This window comes from Pecten maximus, chromosome 3 (genome assembly GCF_902652985.1).
Source record: "Pecten maximus chromosome 3, xPecMax1.1, whole genome shotgun sequence".
In the NCBI taxonomy this organism is placed as follows: Eukaryota; Metazoa; Mollusca; class Bivalvia; order Pectinida; family Pectinidae; genus Pecten; species Pecten maximus.
In genome coordinates this window covers 44,708,704-44,734,410 of record NC_047017.1, presented here as the reverse complement: position 1 = coordinate 44,734,410, position 25,707 = coordinate 44,708,704, and the positions used below count along the sequence as shown (strand labels likewise).

At 37.1% G+C, this 25,707-nt stretch overlaps 1 protein-coding gene across 1 annotated transcript; it reads left to right on the top strand.

Moving 5' to 3' along the window:
- The first annotated feature begins 1,663 nt into the window (after positions 1–1,663).
- Positions 1,664–24,991, top strand: LOC117324326 (neuroglobin-like). The gene is made up of 3 exons (XM_033880120.1): positions 1,664–2,373; positions 19,426–19,660; positions 24,206–24,991. Exons 1-3 carry the CDS (start codon positions 2,222–2,224, stop codon positions 24,344–24,346), a joined length of 528 nt encoding a protein of 175 aa, XP_033736011.1. The 5' UTR covers positions 1,664–2,221; the 3' UTR covers positions 24,347–24,991.
- The last annotated feature ends 716 nt before the right edge of the window (positions 24,992–25,707 follow it).

Sequence of the window (25,707 nt, the reverse complement as noted above, 5' to 3'; positions counted from 1 at the left end):
CCTTATATCTATGAACAGTGTGTTAGTGAAGGTGCTACTCAGTTGCTGTGTTTTACTATGAATCAAAATGGTTATAGAATCATCGAGGTAAAACATGCGTTATGTATATATATATAACATAGTAACACAAATGACGAAAGAAGACAACTTTTTTGACTCGTGCCCTGACCGGGCCTCGAACTCACGATCTACGGCACCCAATCGCCAGAAATGCCCGCAGCTTATACCGCTGCGCCACATCGGCGTTCTTAAAAAATAACGTTTCAATGGCGCAGTGATGGTCGGCCCGATACCCTGACATGATCATTGTGGAAGTCGTCTATAAGATGATATGAATACCTGGATCGTATTGTATTTACATACATGGATACGAATTGTACATATATTATAAATATTTCTCTCGGTACAACTACGACAGGAAATTCAAATCTATATCTTCGGATCACCAACACAAAGTGTACATAATACATTGTGCTAATATATAAATGTTTTAATTTATTAAGCATTAACAATACGCAGGCTACAGATTTGCTAGTGGAAATCAAGCTAGTGTGAACTGATGAAGCAACAAAATTACCGCCAACTATCACCAGTTTCGTTAACAAAATCAATTACACTACTATTAGATTCTTTGATTTTTAAGTGTGATACATCAGCACAAAACAATACCTGGGGAATTAATCATGGCATGCTATGCATTACGTGAAAGTGGCAACCATTTCATTGTTTTAGTTATCCAATTAATTAAACTGCATTCAATACAACTGAATTTTAAGAGCATTATTTTACAGAAATACGCAATAGAATTTTATTTGCCGAAATCTAAACACTTATCTGGAAACAAAGACATATACTTGTAATTTTAAAAAGATTAACAGTTCTGTATTTTACAGCCTTTTTCATTGTATGTTTTTTCTCCTGAGATCTTTGTTGTACAGGGCGTGCGTGTTTTACTCCTAATGGAGTTTGAATTAAACGAAGCTTGAGCTCATGATATAAAGTGAAACGTTTAACATCCTAGCCCTTAATGGCGTGATGTGTTCTCGCTTGTCAATATTAAAGGCATTGTGTTATCTTAATTTTTGTGGTATCCAATGTGCACGAGTTGGTCCCAAATGTCTAAAGATTAAAACGTACCTAACGAAAACGGTAAACCCATATCAACGTAAACATTCCGTTCTATTCTTGTTTTATTATCCTTCTTTGTAGACACTTAACAATGAATTGTTTCCTTTGGTGGACTGCTGCGACTTTGTGGTCTCACTTGTGGCCTGACAACAAACGACATCGGCCAAATACGTTTGCTAGAGCCTTGTGTTCGTGTATGCACGTTGTTAAGCAAAGCTATTCGGGACGGTAACTGTTCACTGTTTCGAACATCAACTATTGTTGTTTGAATGCATCGGAAATTTGCCTACTTCCTGTCAAATAAACGTTAAGTTTTCTTTGATTGACTATGCTCGATATAGAGAATATCACGCTAACAACTGTTTGATAGGAACGGAACTTCAGCACGCGCTGACTGTAAGCTTCGAGTATTTAACACTTAACTGCTGAGCCTAAACGACGCTAATTGACCTGCTATGCCGAAAGGCAGTGTGATCTAGGAAAACAAGGAGTTTAGGCAGTGTGATCTAGGTAAACAAGGAGTTAAGACAGTGTGATCTAGGTAAACGAGGAGTTTAGACAGTGTGATCTAGGATAACAAGGATTTTAATGTGTTTCCATTTGGAAGATATGTTACAATGAACTACTTTGGAACGTTATATGTGGATAACAACCATCAGCAAGGCCTACAGGAATCACTGGATTCAATATTGATATACATAGCAAATACAGTTAGACGTGAAAGCCTGACCCGGGTTAGATATCTACCAAAGTAGTATCTTTAGACTTGGAATACTTTGAGTTTTTCTGTCGTTCTCGTCAGCGGTCATTTGTCATCTCTACAGACACAGACAATCGGGCACGTGAATCGATCTCACTTCGATTACTTCGGGTATAAAGGTCGGCGAATCAAATAAGGCGTGTTATGATAACCTCGAACCTATCATTCTCCTGCTCTGTGTTGTGTATGTTACAGTTAAGTCCAAATTGATTCCCGTGGCACTATTTGTCCCTTAAATACACAAATGAAGTGACATCTTCTAACTGCTTTCCTTTTTGTGCATATTTAAGTACAGCTTTACACTGTAGTAAGTATTCTGGATTTTTTGTGAAAATGGGATGCAGTCAATCTGGTAATGTCAAGATGCAGCGTTCATCCCAGCAACTGGACACCTATCTAACGTCAGAGCAGGTGCGTCTGGTGAAACAGAGTTGGATGATCCTGGGAGAGGACATGGCCGCTACTGGACTATTGGTATTCAAAAAGTAAATATTGTTTTATATTTTGTCGATATACCACTATACTAGTAACAGAAATGACATTACATGGAACAATAGGTTAAATGTACGGATGTACTTATACCTTATATTTAAGTTATCATATCGAAATGATAAAAAACTAATAGAAAGGATGCTTTATTTCTAGCATTAACGGTAAAACAACTTAATCCTGAAAAAATTATTTGCAAGACGTTCTAACATGTATTTTAGAATTCTACCCGATCTCCTCATCTTATGATTCGTAAGAGGTAACTAATTTCGTGTTTATCTTCCTAAACAAACCTTTCTTTTCCTGGTAATGTTATCATTTATACTGTCTCAATTTCAGCTTTTAAATTTGAACATTTCCCCCTATGAGTCAGCCTACGGACTATGGTTCTAGACCGTAATATTAATTAAATCTGTACTTGATAATCCCTGCAGTATACTCAGCACTTAACGGGATGTACAAGGAAAAGACTGGCCCACTAAAGCGTCAGTATAATGGACCGGCAAACATGTCATGTCCCTGTGGCATGACCTTTCAGTGACATGACATTATTAAATGACTCTTAAATTGACATAGCTATGTTGATGGGATGTTTAGCAGTAAAATCTGAACTACGGTAAAAGTTAACATAAGTGACGTCGTATTTCCAACATTACAACAAATAGAACATGGATATGTCAACGACATAGTATTAGGTTAAAACATTATCTGCATATTTGTGATTGTTCCTTAAGGGGTTGTAAGGACATTCCATGTACATAATTCTAAAAGACCTTTATGAATACTTTGGAATATGGTTTTAATCTGCGACATATTGTGTAACTGAATTAATTTTAACTGTACCTAATGGCCGTATGATTTAGATACATTGCCTTATTAATGTATCTTTATTGCATACCGCAAGGTATATAACACTATATATTACTAATTACTTCATATTGCTTAATCTGGTTTTATTTCCTTTTGAGGTACTTTGATTCGATACTAACATGAAGAAAACTAGTTCAATGAAAGCACATTGAATAAAACTACCAACTAAATTGTATATGTAATGGTTTTGCCTTTTATTAAGTGACAAACATTTATGACACCGATTATCAAGGTTGTGACAGCACAACCTATTAACTAGTGTAATTTGTCATATTAACTTTATGTCCGCTAATAATGGACTGTATTGTCTATAAAGCGAGTTCCAATTATTTAGATTAGTACGAAGTCGCACTCAGGTCTCTAGGTACCCACTCAAACTTCACTCGTACGCCACTGCCACTCTGTGTAATTGTCATCTCTCCAAACAGACAATTATCATTATAGATGTTGTTAAGTAAATACAGACTTGTTGATGTGTACATCAATGTGTAACGACTAAAAAGATGATTAAAATGTCCTTGTCTGAATAAACAGGAATGTGTAACAGATCTTCAATAATTAATGTTCAGAGCTGTTTGATAACATCGTGACCAGGAAAGGCAACTCCGATACATGATTAAAAATTAATAAACATTTCGTGAAAAAAAACGTTTGAGTAAATCTCATGCGGTTTTCATGAATCATATTGGTATAATCATGTCGGCACTCCGTTCGTCCGTTCATATTTTCTCGTGGTACAGCATTTCCGGTAAATAATTGTGATAATGCATATGTGTTACATGTGATATTCCATGTGACATATGACGATACACCGGGTGTTTCCTGTGATATTCCATATGACACAAGGCGATACACCGGGTTTAACATATGATATTCCATATGACATATGGCGATACACCTGGTGTTTCCTGTGATATTCCATGTGACACAAGGCGATACACCGGGTGTTACATGTGGTATTCCATATGACACAAGGCGATACACCGGGTTTAACATATGATATTCCATGTGACATATGGCGATACACCGGGTGTAACATATGATATTCCATGTGACACATGGAGATACACCGGGTCTAACATGTGGTATTCCATGTGACATATGGAGATACACCGGGTGTAACATGTGGTATTCCATGTGACTAAGACGATACACCGAGTGTTACATGTGATATTCCATGTGACATATGGCGATACACCGGGTGTTACATGTGATATTCCATGTGACATATAGCGATACACCGGGTGTTACATGTGATATTCCATGTGACATATGGCGATACACCGGGTGTTACATGTGATATTCCATGTGACATATAGCGATACACCGGGTGTTACATGTGGTATTCCATGTGACATATGGCGATACACCAGGTGTAACATGTGATATTCCATGTGACATATGGCGATACACCGGGTGTTACCTATGATATTCCATGTGACATATGGCGATACACCGAATGTTACATGTGATATTCCATGTGACATATGGCGATACACAAGGTGTTTCCTGTGATATTCCATGTGACACAAGGCGATACACCAGGTGTTACATGTGGTATTCCATGTGACATATAGCGATACACCGGATGTTACATGTGGTATTCCATGTGACATATGGCGATACACAAGGTGTTTCCTGTGATATTCCATGTGACACAAGGCGATACACCGGATGTAACATGTGATATTCCATGTGGCATATGGCGATACACCGGGTGTTACATGTGATATTCCGTGTGACATATGGAGATACACCTGGTGTTACATGTGATATTCCATGTGACTAAGACGATACACCGAGTGTTACATGTGGTATTCCATGATACATATGGTGATACACCAGGTGTAACATGTGATATTCCATATGACATATAGCGATGCACCATTGTTGCACACTGGGATATTCAAGGAAAGATAGTATTGTTGTATAATAGAGTTTGTGTGATTTATCTAATTAATAAAGTCATCTTTATTAATATTGGCATGGTACATGTAATGAGAGACTGTTATTGAAACAAACCCACAAAGTCTCATCGGCTTTTGCCATTAATATAAAGTGACGATGTTCATAAAAACTTACCTTTAATGACGATGTCCCCTTATTTATCAAACGACAAGGCGAATGTTGGTATGACGCACATATTTAAGTGTGTATTGCAAATTGAACAGCCTTTTCGTTCTTATGGCACTTCGCGTCCGATATAAATCCATCTCATAACCATTATGTGGTACTTATGCCTTATCAGGGACATGGATACCTAATTACTTGTATTTAAGACGATAAGATGGACCAAAATCCTCTACCAAGGATACACTGCCGGAATATCACCTTTCATCATCATTAAGTTGTGTCAGATTTCCCAGCAGATGTGCGGGGTATTATTTTGAGACGAGGATGTTGTTTTACAGTATTGATCTGTAAACGACCTCATACTGTTCTTTCTCTTAAAAGAAAGGCTAATAAAGTGTGGTATATCAAGTCACATAGGTCCCGGACACATGCGTGTGGGTGTTTCTCAGACGTTTTCGATACACCAACACTCCCTAAATCGACCGTAAGTATTCGGTAGACATATAACATCATTACCATTATAGACTATTAAGAGCCTTGCTTATGTTTGTAATAATATGCTTACTTTTTGTCTCTACTCATTCATGATCATTTTCTATTCTCAAACCTGACTGTAGGAGTAACACTGAATAAGAAACACAATTTCAAGGATACACGTTATTACATACATATGAACTAAACCGCAATTATTAGAATAGAAAAATAAAAAAAACACTAACAAAATATAGGTTTATATCGAGACTCAATATAATGTACAAAAAAAAGACAAGGTGTTCCGAAGGGTAAGCGTTTCCTGCTTATATTGACGAGACACCAGTCATGTTAATCTTGGTTAATCAAATTGTATAAGTACAGCCGTGGGTGTAAACATAGTTATCACTACTGAATATTAACACTTGTGAACACTATGATTCTCATGGATTTAATGAACCAACAATTAGTTTCTGATGCTTAACTCACGATACGGTTTTATCATATAGATACAAAGTAAGAATTGATTGGATATCTATTCGTGTTTGCCTAGGAAACGTCCAATCTTTATCGCCGTGGTGTGATATTAGACGTTCCATAGGTATTTCTGTGTAAAGTGTGACTTGGTGCGCTTCTCCTAGCACGACGTGTGATCAACTAAATACTGTAATAAATATACATGTACGTGACAATACAGTACTAGGAACGTCTCTCCAGCGTCAGGGCCAGTAACAATAGATATACTTCAATAAAATCATTTTTTTATATTAAATATGTATCATATGATGTTTATGAGAAGTATTTCTAACCTCATAACCATTGCTCCATCATTAATCCCCGTGTAAAACATGACCACTATCTCAGACGATCAAATCAATATATTTCACTGATCATTTCATACGTTTTTTGTTTGTTTGATCAATTTACTGTAGTTGAATAGAAGCAATGTCTGTCGAATCATGAATATTTAATGTAAAATACCACATATTTATAATTAATGCTTATATAAAGAGGTGAATAAACTCTATATTTTTATTTTTTTATTTAAATCATGGATAACTGAAAAAATACAACACTAGATATGGTCTTTATTTCTAAATTCTCATAAAACATGATCACGTAGAAGTTTTGAGATATTGGCATGTTTCCAGTCAATGAATATTGCGTTCATTTCCGACGTCATAATCATTGTGACGTCACAATGCCCCAATGCACATTTCCTGTTCTATTCTTTTAGAAACAGGTTTCAGATCTAATATACAAAAAAATAAGGACCTTTGATTCCTATATCAATGGTCCACAACTGATCAATATTCTGAACCGCTGTCACTGTTCGTTTATTTAGACATACATGTAGAATATGTATCGGATACCCCTCCCCTTCATTATTTTGTACACAGCTACTTGAATAGTCGTAAATGTGACTACCATGGTTTTCTTTTCAAATCTTGACATAATATTTGATAGACGGTCATATCCATACAATTACTTTTCATCTCCGTGTCACTATAATGGCGCAGTCTACTGTAATGATAAATCAAGTTAGTTCGTTTGGTTTACAAGCCAATGAACTTCTCTCTGGCTGAAAAAGAGTAACTAATTTGTAGTCGTATACGTCATTACACTGGCTCCAAGGATTAATTAACGTGACTGACGATGTTCTAGCCTAACAGTGGTTTGTTAACGACGACATCGGCAAAATAGGTTTAAAATGATATTCAATTTGCTTCAAGATAGGAGTCTTTCATCATCCACTTCGCATCCTAAAAGCGATATGTGAGTGTTATATAATTACAATACTTAATTACAAACACCAATATTCATCTCAAGATGAATGTGAACACCAGAGTATATGTCAGGTGTTCAGCCCCGTGTAAACTTGCGCCCAGGCGTCTTGAGTCTAACGAATTCGATAATCATTGCCCCGTCCTTCTTAAATGTCAATTTTTCCATTATTTTATAACCTTTGGTATTGTTTATTCACAGAAGGCAGCCCTAGCGAATGTTCACTTCTCAATTGATGCTACATGTTAGTATATCATATATAATGATATATCAAACAAGGAAAACTTGAAGAGACAATAACGCAAGTTCTAAACATACATGTATACGAGGGCAAAGAGGCTGACAACATGTGGTTGTCGGGCCCTAGAAGGACGACATAGCTGTATGATGTCCCTAACACCTCTGTCGGGCCCTAGAGGGACGACATAGCTGTATGATGTCCCTAACACCTCTGTCGGGCCCTAGAAGGACGACATAGCTGTATGATGTATCTAATATCTCTGTCGAGTTCAAAAATAACGACACAGCTGTATGATATCCCTTTCATGACAGTCGAGTCCTAGAAGGACGACACAGGTGTATGATGTAGTTTATATTTGGCATTTCTTCTAATCATTTCTACATATATCGTCAGCATATGGTCCTATACTTTTTTGTTGTGCATATGTGAAACCAAGAAAGAAGAAAAGGTCGTGAACATAACCTTGTGAAGCGGAAATGTAGTTTATGACCAGTCTCATTTCTACAAAGCTTTGTATAGATTTTAATTTCCCATCCTGAACTGACAATGCTAATTAACTATATTGTCAAATAACCACAAGAGAATAAGAAACATGCAAACGAAATACCTTAACCTAAACAATACTAGACTGATATAAGACCAGGTGTGTCTAAAGGGGAGGCTACAAAAAGTCTAAAACTTGAAATCTGAAACGGTTAAACAATAAAATAGATAAAACCGCTCATTCATTTAATTCTACCCAAGACGATCATAAATTGAGATATGCATTCACAAATGGGAATTTCAGAACCAGAACGGGACAATTTGGATAAGTCATAAGTTATTTATTATGAATAACCATCTCCCTAACAACGTCTCTATCATCGGCAAGGATGTGTTTTCCCCTTTCAATCTACTGATATTTTGATGGTTATAGTATCCAGTTATGACAGACTATCATGCATATGATTCATACTTCACTGGTTCATCTAGAGCACAGTGTTTCTATTTCGAGTTTAGATTAATTGCTTCATTGACTTTGCTATATTAAAACTTGCTATATTCTCAGTACCTGGACGATTACAACTGCATTGTTGAGTGCATTATTCCCTTACGACAAGAGCTTTCATTTCCAAGAAAGGTGCGCGTTGTTACGATACATGCTCACAGTATTGACCAATACTGGAAAATAAACCAATGGAAGAACACCGAAGATAAAATTTGGAGACTGATTGAATTTCTGGTCGACATGTTTGCGACGCTGTTTTGATCTTCCACCAGACAATTGGAGTACGCATGGAAACAAACTGTACCCCTCTCTTGTTAAGGAAGGCCTGATAAAGTCCTTCACTTTCCACATACAGACATAATGACCTTCTTTAGATAACAAACAACTTTATTGACCATTTCGATGGGATAACCATGCGGACTTGAAATGAAGGACTCTACAGACTCTTCGACATCAGCAGCCTAATTCGATCTTTACTTACAACGTAGCCAGCAGGGACATCTTACAAATCAGCTGTTTAATAAACTTGATGATTGTTGATTTGAACTTCCATTTCTAGATAGTAATATCCCTGTTTCCTCTAATTACGGCTTTGACAGGTTTTAGTTGATTCTATATGCAATGGCGTTTTCCCGTTATCACGGCTTCAGTGACAGTGACAGAAAAACTCGCAGCGCATGGCTTTGAGAGACCTTCGGATATATTCTATTTCCTTGTTAAATATGAAGGCCAATGTGTCCGATGCTTGTTAAAATGCTTAGTGCTTTTGTTGGCAACACCCTAGTTATCAAGGTTTGAATGTGACATAACCACGGGTTTACTTAGAAGCAGAAAACATGTATCCTTTCGGAACACCTTGGTTCGTATTCATAAAACCATGTTCAAATACAAATTTGTGTTCAGACTAAAACACTTTTGGTGATAAATATGATATATGAACTAACATTCTTCCAATGATTTATAAGAATTTCAGAAAGACTTCATGTGATTATTTTGAATGTTTAGGTTTTTTTTCTTTTGAAATGTTATTTCATGATTTAATGTTTTTTAAAATGTAATTTGGCAAGGGACTCCGTACAAATCGAAATCTTGCTCGTATTTTGCCTTCGTTTTGTTTATTTATGTTTTCGTTTGAATGTGGAATTCTTTGTTATTTTTGTTTATCAAAGTCTGAGTCATTTATGCGTCATTTATAGGTATAAAATCTGTCTTTTGAACTGCTGCACTTAAACGTTGAATTAAACGTGTAATTGTGTAATAAAAAGGTGATTTTGAAAAATAATAGCGGAAGAATCGATCTTTGTGTTTGAAGTATTCGTGATTAGAACTTTAAAAGAGTGGCTTTACACGCCCGTTTCATCGCCTGTGCTTAGCTTTAATATACTGAGTAAGACAGCCAAATGTATATGCCAAAGGTCATAAGAATGTTCAACAAAATCAATGCTCTGATTCTCCTTCAAGCTACATCTTTAATTATTAATCGCGGAATATTGGTATTAAACGCTTAACAAATCAAAGACATTTCATCTGAGGCGTCTATCGATTTCGACTTTATAGATCACATTCATTATTTATATTAACACTAATCCTAGAACCGTCACACTGCCCATATCTAATAACCATACACACTCTGTCCTTCAATCGCTCCGCTGTAAGTAGGTTTTCGCTGGACACGCACAGTAACCGGCAATCTCGATATCAACCACATGGAAGTAAGATATTGATCTATTCTGTCAAATAATTACAGGACATACTGCCCTGGATGCATGTTAATAATTGGTTGAAAATTATATTCTTTGTTAAAAATAATTACTTGTACATTAACTATTTTATTCAATCCACTGAAATACTGTAGAAAACAATTACAAGATACGGTGAAATATTTTTAATTACGTCTTGTTTTATTTGATTGGGATAGTGACACATATTTTTTAACTATTTGGTTTTAAACAAAATATTGAAAATTATGAAATTGATTTCATTATTGGTTTTTTGCATCTCCTTATCCAGATTTTGACATTTCTTCATAACAAACACATGGGGTATACTTTATTTTTTATTAAATATTGAGGATTGTGTAATATATTACGTTATCGGTCTTACGCACCTCCCTCATCTATAGAAAAATAACAGTAATTATATATCTTCAGACTAGTCACGTAACATTATCATAACCCACTAGGTACAATTCTATCTTTCCAGTATGATGCCTACAACATCTTATCTACGACGTCTGTGTGCCTCGAGTTAACCACTACCCCTACTATGGATGTAGTTATAAACATGGAATTACTTGATTTTACCCCAAATAGATACGACGGACATCTTCGATAACACAGACTCTTTTCTTTCATAACACATAGTGCTATATTTTTCCACTTTTTTAAAATGTCGCTATGTAAACCATGTTTGTGTTAAATGTCTTTATTACATCGAGTTGGCGTTCGAGTTACAGATTTGTTTACATATAGGTCATTTTTGTTTTATAAAATCAAAGACAATGTAAGAATTACAAAAATATGCAATATATTATATGATAAACTTATTTATTTCTAAGATAAATTGTGGAAGGTTAAAGTTCAAACTAATTATCCAAAGTCATATGACGGTTAACCTTATAGTAGATTGTAGATGCCTATCATTTTACGATCTGATCTATATGAAGTGGTGGAGTTGCGTTAACTGTTATGTAACCAAAGTTAAACAAACGTTGTAACAGAAATATGAGAACATTGAGTTTTCTCTACTGGTAAAAATACAATGTATGAACGTTCTAGTGGGTATATATTACAGTATTAACATTGTAACGGGGTTCACTCCTTTTGAAATATTACGAAGTAAGTTGTTTTTATTACAATGTCATTGTAATGGCTAGTTTCCTATTAAAATATCAACATTGTAATTGTTTCGCTCTATGAATATAAAACCATTGACGTTTCAATGGGTTTTTGTTTCCTGTTGAAATACGTTATAAATACGTTACTTAAATGGTAACGAATAACTTTCTAACGACAAGTGAACTGACTATGTATTAACTGATGTGTTTAACCCTGTCCTGTTATCCTAATATTTGGTATATCTTAAGTGTTGCCTGTGTGCTCTACTGTGCTCATAAATGTAAATCACTTAGCCTTACATTAGAGAAAAGGTATGCGTCGTTATTAAACAGCAACGTTGATTTGTATTCCAAATAAATGAGTAAACTAATTACTATGAAGTCAGACGTGTTTGATGTTTGTTGATATACCCAGTGAATTCGTTGTTTTATTTGATTTGGAGACTTAGCCACTTTTACCTAGATTTGTATGGCGGGTGTCGTCGTGACCTAGATTTGTATGGCGGGTGTCGTCGTGACCTAGATTTGTATGGCGGGTGTCGTCGTGACCTAGATTTGTATGGCGGGTGTCGTCGTGACCTAGATTTGTATGGCGGGTGTCGCCGTGACCTAGATTTGTATGGCGGGTGTTGTCGTGACCTAGATTTGTATGGCGGGTGTCATCGATGAAGAAGACGTATGCTCTTCCAGATCACCTGGTCTTATTTCCTAGAACTGTTTCAGAAGTCTCCATGTTAATCAATATTTATATTTGAATTGATTTTAAGTTTGAGTTATGGCTTTGTTATATTACCGATATTGTTTGTTGTTTTACATTGTGTATGTAGTTAACGTGTCGGAGAGGGCATTGCAGTCCAGCGCTTCCTGTGTCAAGCTAGCCTGAAATGTCCAAGGATGTTTGTCATTTAACTGATATAAATTCATAATTATACATTAGAAAGATCATTAATACATATGTCCTTTTCGAGAATAACGTTACCCTTTCCTACTACAAATTGAAATTACACGTAATTTTTTCAATATAAATGTAGACTAGGTAGATGGTATGATGTAACATTGATTATTTCGTGATATAAGAAGTACACTATTAAAGTCTGGTAAATTATGCACTTTCCTGATGGTAATGGCGTCAAATGTATCAGTTAAAGAGATGGACGACTTTTTACTTAAATTCCTATTTAGGAAAATGACATTCTCTGTCAGAAATACGTGAAGATTTATCATAAATACGTCAGCGCCACACAATTTAAAACTAGTCCAATATTTATGTTCGCTTTCAACCAATGGCTGTAAAATGATTGGATTCACGATACATTTTATGTTTATCTGAAGGTAATAACCATATAGATGTATCCACTTAGAGTAACTATCCAGCCTTAATTGACGATTTCCGCCATATTGATCGTACCTGTATATGGTAATCTCGTCCTCGGAACACCATATTTTAACTTCTTCGGGTTTAGGGTTTTAACATCAAAGGTCGGTATCACTGTATACAAGTCCTTGTAGAGCAAATGAGTTGATTGTATGCTATTTCCCTTTTGTTTCTTAGGCTTTTTGGGTGACTTTTTTTTTTTAATTAGAAATTTCAAATTAAAGCTTGCAAGTTTAAAGCTCAGACGTTGGTCAATGTGTAACAAATAATTCAGCACCTTTTGCTCTTGCATTTCGGCATTCGTTTTATATATACGCCGTAAAAAAACTTGATTTTTAACCATAAATAACAACCGTCTGGTGAGTCTCTCCTGGCATGTCAACTCGGCTATGAAGTTAAAAGACTAGGCGAATCATACCCAGTAAGCCACCGCGGTATGCAAAGGGGACAAATGATGTCGTTGTTTGTTTTTTATTTTGTTTTTTGTTTTTTGTTTAACGTCTTTTGAACAAATTTAAGGGCGGTTTGCGAGATGTGCGTAGCAAACGCGTGTGTGTTTTTGGAGGCTGCAATAGTTGTATTTTGTTTCTTTATGATAGCAAGGAACTGGTGCAGATTGTATAGTGCTAACTCACTGAAACATACTACCAACGACATCCAGCAGAAATCCCCAACCGGCCACATTATATTGACAGCTTACGAACCGCATGCCCAACTCCCAATATGTCGAGCGTTTAGCAGAAGTAGTAACTACCAATTGTGTAGACTCTGGAATATCTTAAACGGGGAGAGAACCCAAAGCCTTCCTCACAGGGGACAGAACCCAAAGTCTTCCTCACAGGGGAGAGAACCCAAAGCCTTCTCACAGGTGCGAACGGTCCACTAACGGCCAACAGTGAGGCAGTGTCAAGGGAGACATTAGGAAGAAGAAAAATTGATCAGTAATAAGAGAAAAGATTTGTCGCCTTCTACAATCATGCAACGGGGGCAAGACATACTATTCTTACGCCCTACCAACGAGGGAGTTTGATAGGGAGGGATGTCATTTCATCAATTTCATCGGCGTCTGAATCAATGGAATAGTCTTATTCAACTTTCCTTCTTTGTTCAAACACAACATGTAAAGGAAAGCCATGATTACATCCAGCTCTGTTTGATTATATTCGTCATTTCCGACAACGGAAGCTAAATTGTTCAGACTGTTGAGAGTCCGTGTAAAAAAATACTGTTATGTGATTCTTTGATTTGTAAGAAGCTTTGAAATATTATTATATTCATATAATTCGACGCTTTGGTAAGTTCTTCCTATGAAATAATATCCGGGGTAAGAACTGAAGACAGTGAATCATTCCTGATGTCCTGTTGTGTTATGTGTGTCTTTGTGGATAGTTGGCAGCATGGATCCTCTCGGTGTAAATAAAAGACCGCTGACTTACATCGATATTACAACTGTTATATTACAGAACTATGATGATGAACCTTTTGATGTTTGAGGATAATTATCAAACATCAGTTATATCCGTATAAGGATGAAAAGTGGCGAGGAAGTATGAGGGCACCGATAGGAACACGGTGTAAACAAATTCATAGATGATAAATTACATTAAAACCAAATGTATTTCACGAGTGGGATTAATAGATTGATATTGCATGAGTGAAATATATCTGGTATTATTGAAGATACTGTTGGACATTCTGTTTATTACCTTTCATAGAAAATCTACCGGGGCAGCTTTAAAGCCATCCCATTGTCGTTTGTAAGCAGTGCTTCGATTGGTCAAATCAGAAAAAAAGTGATTTTTTTCACCAGGGTCATTTTTGGTTGAACGTTATAATTTCAAGTTTTATTATGCAACCAACTAAATTTAAATTTCAGGTAAGGATTGCCAAGTTTAGATAATATTTTTTTTTTAACTTTTTTTTAACTTATTTTTTTATTCAGACAAGACGTAGTTTATGCATTACAATCATTGTCCTCTCACAGGAGAGCTTTCTCGCGTCATTCATCTTTCTCCAGATAATATCTTAGTGATCTCTCATGATACATTTCTATACTCTTTAAAAGAAGCCTTAACATTTCTATATAGTTGCTGTTATTTTCGCGATAAAAATGCGTGATGATGTCCTCTAGGACGTCTACGAGAGGGTCACGTTATCCATTCGTATACAAAATGCTTCTTGTTGATAAGGTAAGCATCCCTTCAATTAATTACAAAGTTTTCTTTTTAATCTCGTTTTGTTATAGCGAACTATCTGACTGAATGGGTGGGAGAGTCCCCGTATATAATTAAAGTGAGTTGTTCACTAAAATGCGAAGCGACTTTTCAGAGAATTGCATATTTTGTTTTGTTTTGACAGGATTGTCAATGAACAACACATTATTTCACAGGCCTCAGAATTACCAATTTTCGCTTTGTGGTTGCATTATCTGCTTATCTTTGAATCATTATTCTGTAAAATACATCTTTATACATATTTTCACATACACATGGTGTGGATTATTTTTGGGGGAAGGGTTTGATGCTGAATGTGTGAACCTTCAGAAGTTAGACAATTATACGTTTTATTGGCTGTTTAGATGAAAGGTCTCCATCTTTATCATTCCACAACACATCCTAGGTGGCCTATGGACCTATGTATTCGTTCTTATGGATATTTAAATTTGCTGTAAGGAAACACAGTGAGGATTTTTACCCTGATGTACATGTAATAAAGCTATTTTAATATCTACCTATTCCTCACCCTGCATCTGATGCTTGATGTAGGCATATGTCATTCAATAGTTTCCCTTTCCTTTTATTTTACTTGGTATGTGTTTTTCAATGGTTATTGTGCCTGTCTATAGTGTATAAGGGTTAGACAGACTACGATAACAGTATCCCCTGGAGACAATGGTATATGCCTAAAACAGGGGTTTATTTATCGACATTAAACATGGAACTATTGTAAGTATCTCATGCCGCTAGGTTTCCATGTGACGCCTAGCTCTCCCAGCAGGGAGATTTGAATTGTTCCTGGGTCAGGACCAAGTTCTTCACATCATGGTGAAGACACGGCTTTATTTAGAAGTGTCTTATTGTTCTAGATTGGTGGATATGACCACGGTGTAAGGTCTGAGTATAATTTAACCTGTCGTTGATATCTCAACCCAGAGGATTGTTCGAAAGTCGCACAAAAGATATTAACACCTGCTCAGAACGAGGCTTGTCTAGAACTAGGCAGCAAAACTCTCACTTTCGGGTTGGAAATCCCTGTCAACAGAACAGATCCGTCTTTGATTATATTTTCTCCTTTACTTATAAACACAACAAAGTCCAGTGGAAATTAAAACGAGCTCTTCTTCATATGCCAAAAAACCAAGAGTTCTAGATACGAAAAGGAGATTCACAACGACTGCATAACGTAACAATACTATTCACAATGGCTTGAGCTCCCAAATGAGTTATATTCTGTTTTGCGGTTAAGAAATATTCCTCTTAGATAGTAATTTACCAGTTTAAAATGTATATCACATGCATGAAGTGTGGCCGCAGCTTGTGGTACTGGGGACATTCACTGATTGGCTCGTCGTTCACTCTATATGTACCTCTGATATATTGTATGCTTAACACACATTATGAATAATTAATAAAATGGGACTATTATTTTTCATGATCACTGCTGGACCGTAGTAAATGAGTTCTCAACTCTGCTTCAACACAACGCCTATTCCTGGACGTCTACTGTATAAGAATCCTGCTCCCTTCCTGGACGTACACTGTATAAGGATCCTGCCCCCTTCCTGGACGTATACTGTATAAGAATCCTGCTCCCTTCCTGGACGTCTACTATATAAGAATCCTGCTCCCTTCCTGGACGTACACTGTATAAGTATCCTGCCCCCTTCCTGGACGTCTACTGTATAAGTAACCTGCTCTTGCCGGCCCCAAAGGAATACTGACCACTATCACTCTGCTAGTCAGTAGTAGTTCCCATATAAATATTAGTAGATATTTGAATTTGAATCGAGCCATTTGCATTATATGTGTAAGGGCCGCAGTGGCCGAGTGGTTAAGGTGTCCCGACGAGTTATCACTAGCTCTCCACCTCTGGGTCGCGAGTTCGAAACCCACCTGGGGAAGTTTCCTGGTACTGACCGTAGGCCGATGGTTTTTCTCCGGATAACCGGCTTTCCTCCACCTCCAAAACCAGACAGGTCCTTAAATTACCCTGTCTGTTACTAGGACGTTAAACAAAAATAAACCAAACTAAACCAAATAAATGAATTATAGAAACTCAATTGATCCAATATTATACGATCGTTGGTGTTATATTTCTCACTGTTCAGGTCTGACCAAAAGTAACGCCACACACTAATCTGATATTGAAGTCAATAAAACGAGTTAAAACAAACAACGAATGGAAGACATACAAAGATAAGCGTCTTGTATGACATGCAAACCTTAATTATGTCCATGTAATGTCACGTTCTCAATGTAAGTACCATGGTGATCATAACACCGAAGCAACAAGGTACAATCACCATAAATCACAGTGGCAATGCAATATTTCACTGTAAGGTCAAAGTGACAAATTCATTGTCATACCTTGGAGGATGTTTTATTATTATCCGGCTATTTATAGTAAATAATGGATACTTAGTTACCATTAACAGTTAATGTTAATAAATCATTACCAAAATGTTTCCCTTTGTTCGATATCATAGCCAATTACCAATCGTTATCACTGTATCTATTGACAGTAAAGTAACGTAAGACTTTGTATATCAGTATACTCACAATCTAGGCCACTCTTCATTAAACCTGGATATCCCGAATAGGCTATAAAAGGGCATTTCGAATGTCAATCAACTCTTTAGTGAAGAAGAAAGATGATACACCGGATAAAAATAAAGTTAACATGACAGTTAATTAGTATAACATTCAAAGACATTTAAAGACATTACTCTAGTACAAAGTTTTGTAGTTATTAACAAAAAGATTGTATCTCACCACCTGCTAACCAATAGATCTCGGTATATTCGGGAAATGGCTTTTAAATACACGAGATACTACATTATATTTACATCCCTCCCTTCTTCAGCTTAGTAAACTCTGATTGCGAATAAGTTAGCATATGCGCAGTGAAAAAAGGCTCAGCGGATTATCAAGCGCGAGAATCGGTAACATAATTATGACGTCGTCTATTTGTGACGCTATCGGAACGTCAATTAGACGGCGCCATTTTGAAAGGACCGATGAACGCAATTTTTCGCGTTTTCTTCTGTTATCCGATGATTTCTGCACAAAAAGCTAACGTCAAGTGAGTAATTTGTCAAAAACTAAACTGAATATTGCGGAAATGGGTGAAGCGTACAGTTCCTAGAGAACATTTGACAACGCCACTACTAAATCTGTGTCAATGCACGCTGTGCTTGAAAACCTTAGTTAATCTGAGACGAAAAGTGTGGATTGTGAATATATCAATTAATTTAAAACGTAAACGGTATCAAACAAAAATGTTGAGATGTCTCTATTAATTTTGTTAACGATACTGGTGTCTTATCTTAGCAACCATGACGGCCGTATAGTTACATGTACAATTGTACAAACGTCGCAACGTACCCTGATTTTTATTTTCTTTGTACTGTAATCAAACGATTTGTTTGATGTAAATAAGGATTGTACCTCATTTTGACTGCGTATACGGTAGTATGTCCGCAATTGGCAACGAACATGAGGTACAATCATTTAATATGTTTCTGACTGGACCAGTGTTGTCTGTTGATTTCCTCTATGCTCGTATATATTTTAAGTTATTTCAATATATTTCCTATATTCGCTGTAAAATTTTTGGGTTTATGTTTGGATCCGTCCATCTGTCCATCTGTCCCATCTGTCCATCTGTCCCATCTGTCCATCTGTCAACACGTTCTTCCCATATCTAATATTGATTCATGTCGTTTATTTAGCGGTCTCCAGCGCTCAAGAAATCACGAAGTTGTACTCTCAATAGCATTTCTAACAATCTATTTCAGATTCAGTAACAATTACTTACATTTCAATACGAAATTATTGATTTTTTTATCATAGATTATTTTGGGGACAATTTAAAGTTATTTATAAAGAATGTGACATCGGTGTTCGTGCCTTATGGAATTTATCAAAATTTAGCTCATTTATTCCGTGTGGTGCGAGTCATCGACGCTTTTGATTGAATTCAATGTTACCCGAACAAGAATCGAATGTTGGATTATTTTATCAAAATTTTCAAGTTTTCTCTTTAAGGCGACAATTGATAACAACAGCTTTATGCCACTACACTAGCATGAAGATGTTACATTAGAAAAAAAAAGATTACAAATAGAAAGCATTATGTTGTATTTGGTATGGACTCGGTATTGATGGTGAAAACACTTTGTAATTGACAGGTTATTTGAGAGTAACGAGGGTCTAAAGAAATTGTTCTACAAGTTAATGAAATCTGACAATCCGGAGGACAAGATGGAATTCGACCAGGAAAAGCTGACACGCCACGCTACTATCGTGATGCAAGGACTGGGTGCTGCAGTGGAAAGTTTGGAGGATTCAGTCTTTCTCACAAACGTACTGATCGCCATGGGAGAACGTCACGCCACCTACAACGTCAAGACCGACATGGTTCCGGTAAGTACTCGGAACACATAACCATAACTTCTTTCATTCAAATCAGCGTTTTGTTTTCTTTTATTATTATCCGTCCTCATATGACCTTGGCAGTTGATATCCCCTAGACAACCGTCCTCATATGACCTTGGCAGTTGATATCCCCTAGACAACCGTCCTCATATGACCTTGGCAGTTGATATCCCCTAGACACCCGTCCTCATATGACCTTGGCAGTTGATATCCCCTAGACAACAGTCCTCATATGACCTTGGCAGTTGATATCCCCTAGACAACCGTCCTCATATGACCTTGGCAGTTGATATCCCCTAGACAACCGTCCTCATATGACCTTGACAGTTGATATCCCCTAGACACCCGTCATTATACGTATGACCATGGAAAGTATAACTCATATTTGTACCATTAAGGTCACGACTAGAAAACATTAAAACATTAAGAATGATTTGAATTTGTAAAAGCAATACGTATCATTACCTTGGATCTGTACAACCTACACAGTAGGCTTATGGCGAAACTGAACATGGAAAAAATCTCAGTTTTATAAATGAAGTACAACAATTAATGCTAATCCGCATTTACTTGTGAAGTACTCGTTGCGGGGGATGTTTCCGTACTCATTGGCCTGCAGCAAAGGACAAAAATTACTTTCAAATTAGTCTAAGCTGCGGTGTTCCTCCAGGGAATGTTCATCCCAAATAAAGGCCAGTCTATTATCCATGTAGAAATAGCAAATTACAAATCTCCAGATTGGTAGCTCTTGGTTCCCTGGTGATATCATTGTAGTTTAGATATATCAACAAGCTCCCTGGGGGATCACTGTATATACATGGGTATTGTAACTTCTCTATGAGAATCATCATATAACGGCGAGTTATGTGTAGGTTCACCGAGGGATTATCTATATAAGATGATGATCATCTTAAACAAAACTCGATGAATCTACAAATGTGTGTATAAAACACCAATAGGTAGAGTAATCTTTGCCTGTTGTGTAGGTACCCTGAGAAAATCGTTGTACATTGACATGTAAGGTGTAGGTTACCTTGGGGAATCACTGATGGTCGTACATAAAGGTGTTACGTGTTGGTTACCTGAGGGAATCACTGATGACTGTACATAAAGGTGTTACGTGTTGGTTACCCGAGGGAATCACTGATGGTCGTACATAAAGGTGTTACGTGTTGGTTACCTAAGGGAATCACTGATGGCCGTACATAAAGGTGTTACGTGTTGGTTACCTAAGGGAATCACTGATGACTGTACATAAAGGTGTTACGTGTAGGTTACCTGAGGGAATCACTGATGGCCGTACATAAAGGTGTTACGTGTAGGTTACCTTGGGGAATCACTGATGGTCGTACATAAAGGTGTTACGTGTAGGTTACCTTAGGGAATCACTGATGGTCGTACATAAAGGTGTTACGTGCAGGTTACCTTGGGGAATCACTGATGGTCGTACATAAAGGTGTTACGTGTAGGTTACCTGAGGGAATCACTGATGGTCGTACATAAAGGTGTTATATGTAGGTTACCTGAGGGAATCACTGATGACTGTACATAAAGGTGTTACATTAAGGTTACCTGAGGGAATCACTGATGACTGTACATAAAGGTGTTATATGTAGGTTACCCGAGGGAATCACTGATGGTCGTACATAAAGGTGTTACATTAAGGTTACCTGAGGGAATCACTGATGACCGTAAATAAAGGTGTTATATGTAGGTTACCTGAGGGAATCACCGATGACTGTACATAAAGGTGTTACATTAAGGTTACCTGAGGGAATCACTGATGACCGTACATAAAGGTGTTACGTGTAGGTTACCTGAGGGAATCACTGATGACTGTACATAAAGGTGTTACATTAAGGTTACCTGAGGGAATCACTGATGACCGTACATAAAGGTGTTATATGTAGGTTACCTGAGGGAATCACTGATGATTGTACATAAAGGTTTTACGTATAGGTTACCTGAGGGAATCACTGATGACTGCACATAAAGCCGTTACGTGTATGTTACTTGGGGAATCACTGATGACTGTACATAAAGGTGTTACGTGTAGGTTACCTGGGGAATCACTGATGACTGTACATAAAGTTGTTACGTGTAGGTTACCTGGGGGAATCACTGATGACTGTACATAAAGCCGTTACGTGTAGGTTACCTGGGGAATCACTGATGACTGTACATAAAGGTGTTACCTGTGGGTTACCTGAGGGAATCACTGATGACTGTACATAAAGCCGTTACGTGTAGGCTACCTGGGGAATCACTGATGACCGTACATAAAGGTGTTATGTGTTGGTTACCTGAGGGAATCACTGATGGTCGTACATAAAGGTGTTACGTGTATGTTACCTGAGTGAATCACTGATGACTTTACATAAAGGTGTTACGTGTAGGTTACCTGGGGGAATCACTGATGACTGTACATAAAGGTGTTACTTGTAGGTTACCTGAGGGAATCACTGATGACCGTACATAAAGGTTTTACTTGTAGGTTACCTCAGGGAATCACTGATGACTGTACATAAAGGTGTTACTTGTAGGTTACCTCAGGGAATCACTGATGACTGTACATAAAGGTTTTACTTGTAGGTTACCTCAGGGAATCACTGATGACTGTACATAAAGGTTTTACGTATAGGTTACCTGAGGGAATCACTGATGACCGTACATAAAGGTGTTACGTGTAGGTTACCTGAGTGAATCACTGATGACTTTACATAAGGTGTTACGTGTAGGTTACCTGGGGGAATCACTGATGACCGTACATAAAGGTGTTACGTGTAGGTTACCTGAGTGAATCACTGATGACTTTACATAAAGGTGTTACGTGTAGGTTACCTGAGGGAATCACCGATGACCGTACATAAAGGTGTTACGTGTTGGTTACCTGAGGGAATCACTGATGCTCGTACATAAAGGTGTTACTTCTAGCTTACCTTGGGGGAATCACTGATGACTGTACATAAAGGTGGTACGTGTAGGTTACCTGAGGGAATCACTGATGACTGTACATAAAGGTGTTACGTGTAGGTTACCTTGGGGAATCACTGATGGCCGTACATAAAGGTGTTACGTGTAGGTTACCTGAGGGAAGCACTGATGACCGTACATAAAGGTGTTACGTGTAGGTTACCTGAGGGAATCACTGATGACTGTACATAAAGGTGTTATGTGTAGGTTACCTGAGGGAATCACTGATGACTGTACATAAAGGTGTTACGTATAGGTTACCTGAGGGAATCACTGATGACTGTACATAAAGGTGTTATGTGTAGGTTACCTGAGGGAATCACTGATGACTGTACATAAAGGTGTTACGTGTAGGTTACCTGAGGGAATCACTGATGACTGTACATAAAGGTGTTACGTGTAGGTTACCTGAGGGAATCACTGATCACCGTACATAAAGGTGTTACGTGTAGGTTACCTGAGGGAATCACTGATGACCGTACATAAAGGTGTTACGTGTTCGTTACCTGAGGGAATCACTGATGACTGTACATACAGTTGTTGAGTGTATATTATCTGTGAGAATCACTGTACATAGACGTGTTCTGCATGTAGAGGTTGTTGGTGTAGATTCCCTAAAGGGAACACTTTGACATAGAGCTGTCAGACGGAACAATTGTTTGTAGGGATGTAAGGAGCGGGTTCTATGTTTGAGGTCGATTTCCTGAAGGAATCAGTGCCCATTCAGGTCAAGTTACCTCGAGGGAACCATTGTATAACATATAGAGTTGTTAGGTGCGGGTTCCATGTTTGATGTAGATTCCTCGAGGGAAGCAGTATTCATACAGGTGTCTTTCCTCGTAGTGAATCATTGAATAATAATTAATTGACCAGTGTTTTTACGCAGACTGCTGCTTTCTGATTGGTTGAGATTTTTGTTCATTCCTCTATGAAAAAAAATCCGAAAATGGCACGAAATATATGACGTCACAATACGGCCATTGACATTGCGTATTGATTTGTGAAAAAGAAAGAAGAAAAATAAGATCAGTTCAGTTGTATATAAAACATGTTTTAATTTTGAAAATCAATTTCAAAAATTAATTATAAGCGTTGATATCAATTATTTTTTAATTTCATAGGGGTATGACAATAATTTGTTTTGAAACTATTTTAAGAATCCGCTACGCGGAGTTTGCAAACAATGTTTTTTTCATACCCCAATGAAACTAAAAAATATGACATCAATACTTAAAAATGTTGGTTCACATACGAAGGAGAAACTAATATTTCTTTCGCATTAATACGCGAAAAAACGCCCTACATCGCGTAATAGCGTGTAACAATATTGTGTTCTCCTTCGAAAATGATCCCAACCGGCTTTCGTACTAAGATAACAAAAACATCAGATCAATTTGATTTCAAATCTGTGTGTGGTAAAACAAAGAGCAAAAGCTTCTAAAGAAAACTTCATCTAATCCTGTTTACTGAAAAGCGTACGATTCCAGTCAGAGTTATTCCTCTTTGAACACTGTAATGTAATTTATATAGCTCTTGGAAACTTTTTCTTTTGTATTACAGCACCTCTGGCCGGCCATTCGGGACTCTTTTAGGGAGTTGATGGGAGAAGACTTTTCACCTGCTGTTGAAAGTGCATGGCTACATGTGTTTGAATACATAGGCAGTAAATTCAAAATGGGAATTATATCAGGCAAAAAGTAAGAGTCGATCAATTGGCCATCAATCGCTATTGTTACGACGATTTCTTACGTAATCAAATATTTGAAGAACAAATATTACTTATTCAAAGGGGAAGTAACCTCGGACAGAAATGTTGCTGTTGTTAAGATAAATGGTTATATTTGTGTAAGGCCCTGATAGAGAGAGAATACCAGCTTTATCAGAACCAGTGCTGCAACTCATTGCCGAGACCACTGTGCTGTTGGAGAAGCGTTGTTACGATTATTTGTGTTATATATATATATATATCTAAATGAAAGTGAAGTTATTCCTTTGAAAGTGTTTTATTGTGTGTGTGCCACACCCTTGATTTCAGATCGTATATATTATACATTATAAATAAAACCAAGACTTAATAATTAATCTACTTGGATTTAAACTATACTTTCCCTGACAAAGACATTTACTGGTGACACGAAATATATCATTATTGACTTGTTATTGCAGACTGTATATATAATGAAGTATCTGTTAATACAACCACGGATATCTAAGCATACACCAGTACAATGCAATGTCTGCTCTAAACTCTAAATAGTATGATAAGTACTAAATGCAAAACTAAATATTTGATCCTTTCAAGTTAAATGGAACTGTCGGAAATTGTAAAAAAAAAAACAAAAAAAACCCCCACTGAACTCGCGAGGAGTCAATATACCATCACTAAGCAACCCACAAAATAGTCCTAATGTCTTACCGGTTACTCTTTTTCTAGGAATCAAGGAGATATATGAGACTCTAAGATGAATTAAGCTGACATACATGAATCAATGAAGGATATCACAAAAAAATATGTATATATCATCTTTATATCAAAACCGTTCCGAACGTTTTAACATTACTTGTAATCAGTTTCTGAGTTGGTATCAGTCACGATAGCTACCGCACACATTTCATTACGATCGCCCAGCCTGCGTACAATTGCCAGCACAATACAATCACACAATACAATCACACAATACAATCACACAACACTAATCACCAATCAGCACACAACAACAACAATCCACAATACAAGCACACAATACAATCACACAATCACAACAACCACAACGCATCCACAATCACCACAATCAACAATACAATCAACCAAATGGGGCCCCCCCCCCCCCCCCCCCCCCCCCCCCCCCCCCCCCCCCCCCCCCCCCCCCCCCCCCACAAAATAAAATTTAAATCACCCAAATCCAATCAACGCTCCCAAAACGACTAAATCCTTCACCTACTCAAATATAAAAAATAATACATCAAATACTCCACAATCTGTAAATAAAATACATCCCATAAAGAAAACACAACAATACCATCGCAACATCACCACTAAATACAAATAATAACAATAAATA